General features: G+C 30.6%; 1 protein-coding gene across 1 annotated transcript; it reads right to left on the bottom strand.

The window, feature by feature from the left end:
* Window positions 1–3,284: 3,284 nt before the first annotated feature.
* LOC111621621 (U1 small nuclear ribonucleoprotein C-like) lies at window positions 3,285–3,894 on the bottom strand. Its single transcript, XM_023363814.1, has 2 exons — window positions 3,487–3,894; window positions 3,285–3,392 (listed from the first exon to the last, which is right to left on the bottom strand). The coding sequence occupies exons 1-2, from the start codon at window positions 3,771–3,773 to the stop codon at window positions 3,359–3,361; spliced, it is 321 nt and encodes a 106-aa protein (XP_023219582.1). The 5' UTR covers window positions 3,774–3,894; the 3' UTR covers window positions 3,285–3,358.

Genomic DNA, 3,894 nt, shown 5'->3' with positions numbered 1-3,894 from the left:
CAGATACAGATAATTATTTACAAACTTTACATACAGAATATGTAGCAATATAACAGCTTTAAAACAAAGGTATTTAAATTCTTTTGAACAGGCACATTTAGAATTTCTAGCAGGTACAGCCTACAAAACCACATAAAAATATAAAAGGACAGCAGTTAAAGTATATTTATGATTATTTTACTTATTCTGCATGCTGTTGTTGTTGTTGTTTTTTTTTTTCTCGTAGAAAAAAATAACAAAAATGCTTAAAAACAACAAAGTTATCTATTAATCAAATAAATAAAACAACTTCTTCTCGCCTCAAAGCGATTTGAGCGCCACTATCGGCTATCTGATACATTAACTCTACTTTAGAACATATCTATTGACACTGGTTACACTAATATTAGTCGTTACCCTGGTTAATGCCTACAAAAAGAGTGGAGAAAATACTGTACGCTCCTTATTACATGTTATTCAATGTTGCCTCGTTAATTCTTCCAACATTTCCGATGTTTCCTTTCAACGTATATGTACTGTACAGTGTACAGTACATCTATATACAATACCAAAGAGTTTATACACAATAATACAGTGGTGAATGTAGGTTTGTACCGGTCCCCTAATAATTGTTCTAGTTAACAAAAAGCCCGGGATGAAACAAGTATTGTTTGATAATTAAAAATAACTCAAACTAAGACATAAGAATAAATTGATTTATTTAATTGTTATGCGTGTACATAATTTATGTAAACTAACACACAAATTTCACCATTAACTTCGCGATTTGTTGTTATATTTTACGCATAAAATTAAATAATTTTATATTGTTTTTTTAAAGTCAATTAAGCCGTTATATAAGAAATTATATATGATTGTTAATCTTGTAAATTTCTTCACAGTTGAATAAATAAAGAAAAAGACACTCTTCATCGAAGACTAGATTGTAATTAAGATGAATAACTTCTAGAGTTAGTTGTATGGAATCGATGCTGGGCCCAACATCTGTATGCTTTGGGGCCTGGTATCGTGCTGTGTTTTATAAGTTTAAGTTCTTTATTTAAAAAAAANTACTCTTCATCGAAGACTAGATTGTAATTAAGATGCCTGAAAAAATAAAGATAAATTTAAAATATAATATTAATTTACTATTTAACTAACTATTATTAATTGCTAGCCCCCATATATTTATAACACCATTATTCATAGGCCTGTACAGTCGACTCCCCTATAACACTGTTGATTATTCCGTTTTATATGAATTCCATGTTGTACGAGTCACTTAAATTTTACAAATACGTGAGCCATTCACAGCCCGGCACACGTATTTGTAAAATCTAAGTGACTCGTACAACATGGGATTCATATAAAACGGAATAATCAACAGTGTTATAGGGGGGGTCGACTTGTATGACACATAATTGAAGTGCCGTAACTAGGCAAGTGTAACCGGGTGTAATAGCATAGGAACCGGAACAGGGAACCTCGAAATATACTGTAATAATATTTTCTTAGGTGTTTAAATAAGTATCTACACAATTATTATTATAATTAACACATATTAATCCCTACAGATACACGTTAATATCTAACATTCTGCAATTGTTCTATATTGTAGGGGGGAAAGAAATAGGGAAGAGAAAGATTATTTGAATAGTTTAAAGTACAGAAAAAGTATCTATTAGACAGTTAGAAAGAAATATACAGATAGAAATCTCATAGAAGTAAGCCCTATATCTTGATCTAGATACATTAATTTATATACATATTGTACTTACATTTATAGAACTTAACCAAAGAAAGAAAGGAACATCTTTCCCATTTTCTTCAACCTGGCTTCATTTGGCTTATCGGGTCTAAGTACTTCGCTTAAATAAACCAAATTTTTGCTCATAGGCTCCACATAAGAGTAAGTAGGATCGAAAAATGCTTTTATCCGGTGTTTAATATCTTTATCCAAACCAGTAAATTTCTCCTGTCTTAAAGTCCTATTAGGCATACCCAACATATAATAAGGATAGTATGTCATAGCGTAGGGATTATAATAATACGATGAAGCTAGTTGAACAAACAGTAACAAGAGTGTTAAACGGTAGATATCCATAATTCTAGAACAGTAAAATAAAAATTTGTAGAGAGAGAGAGAGAAAAAAAAAGGAAGTCTGTAATAACTAGTTTGATATACAGTATATACAAGTGAAGCTTCCTTACCTGTTTACAGAGGATATAAATGGCAGATAGAAAGATTATTGGGTTTATATTATCCACACCTTGACCTAGAGAACTGACCTAGACAACTCGTCGTGTGCTGATTGGCAACCAGCGGAAAGTTTCTCTTCCTGAATTTATTATGTTGTAGTTTTTCGAAAATAATGTCGATCATCTACCCCCCCCTCCTCTTTCCTTCTGTTTTCATACTTGTAATAACAAAAATCTTCCGGGAAGACATCGAATTATTTATTTATTTTTTTTACGAGAATTTTTACAATGAAATCTAATGTATCGTAACCGGAAGTAACACTTAAGTGCTTTATTTAATGGCTCTATACCGAAGCAGAACGAACTCGTATATTTAATTGTATAGGAAAAACATCCAGTTTTAATTGTCATTAATTAAAATTATTAATAATTATATATATATAAGTCTTTAATTTTGATTAAAAATAGAATTTTAATTGTTCTAGGTGAGGTAGTTTTATTCGGTGAACTTCGTTATAAACGTATAACAGAGCAAAAGTTATTATAATTAATGTTATTTTAAGGAGTTTTAAATTTAAATTTTTGGTGTTTTCATTGTGTTATTTAATGCCGTTTAGTTAATATTTTAATAAGTATTTAATAAAATAGTTTCATGTGCTTATAAAATATTCGAATATTTTTATATTAATGAATAAAAAAAACTATAGAAATTGAGACTTTAACGAAGCTTTTATTCAATATTTTGGAGAATTTAGTTAAATATTAAGAAGTATTTTAAAGAATTAACAGGGAAATATCACTTTCAACATAGAATTTGAGTTTAATTTGTAAGTAATTAATTATTATTTAAATTTTAACGTAATTTAACCAACACTTTATAATTTGAAGTGTTAAAATTGACCTCCCCCCAAAAAAAACTCATAGAAAATTGTACTTTTAGGTCTTTTATTCCATTTATAAGAAATTCAACAAAAACCCAACTTACATACATAATTATATTTAAGTTTTAACATGTATAAAAATAACATATTTATATATTAAAGTTAGAGATTTATACACGCACAATGACAATCACACTATGTACAAGTTTGTAGCACGGAGTGTTCCATGATGATTTTTTTGTTTTTCTATCACAACTATTTACAGAATTATGAGCATTTTACTAGATATTTCCTTCGCGTCATTTCTTTCCAAATGGTGAACCTCCGAAAAACCTGAAAGAATTATTAATTGTTTAAAAAAAAACAATTCATGTATCTTTCTTACAATATAATTGTTTCGTATATTACTACAATTTAGTATACTTACATGGGTGGTGGAGGGCCACGCATATCACCAACAGGTGCCATTCCCGGTGGAGGTAAACCAAAAGGAGCTGGTATAGGACCACCCATAACAGGTATACTGGCAGAAGGTACAGGTGCGTATCCTATAGATGGGGGACCAAAACTTACTGGTGGTGGTCCGAACATTGGACCTGGTGGTGGTGGACCGTACATGGATATGGGACTAGGAGGACCGAACATGAATGGACCCTGTGATAAAACACTTGAAACACATAAGATGAAAGCGTAGATTGCTAGTTGGCTGTACATATCTGTGATGTGTAGTGTCGTACGATTTGGTAGATGAATGTTTTCTTTCAGGATCCGAACCGTCTTTTATAGTAACTGGATCTAGAGCAATCTTTACTGTAAACGAGGTTAAGAGATCTTT

This window comes from Centruroides sculpturatus, unplaced genomic scaffold, assembly GCF_000671375.1.
Source record: "Centruroides sculpturatus isolate CEXI.00-Female unplaced genomic scaffold, Cexi_2.0 scaffold232, whole genome shotgun sequence".
NCBI classification, from domain to species: domain Eukaryota; kingdom Metazoa; phylum Arthropoda; class Arachnida; order Scorpiones; family Buthidae; genus Centruroides; species Centruroides sculpturatus.
Note: the sequence above shows the minus strand (reverse complement) of the source record. Positions and strands in the feature narration are given on the sequence as shown.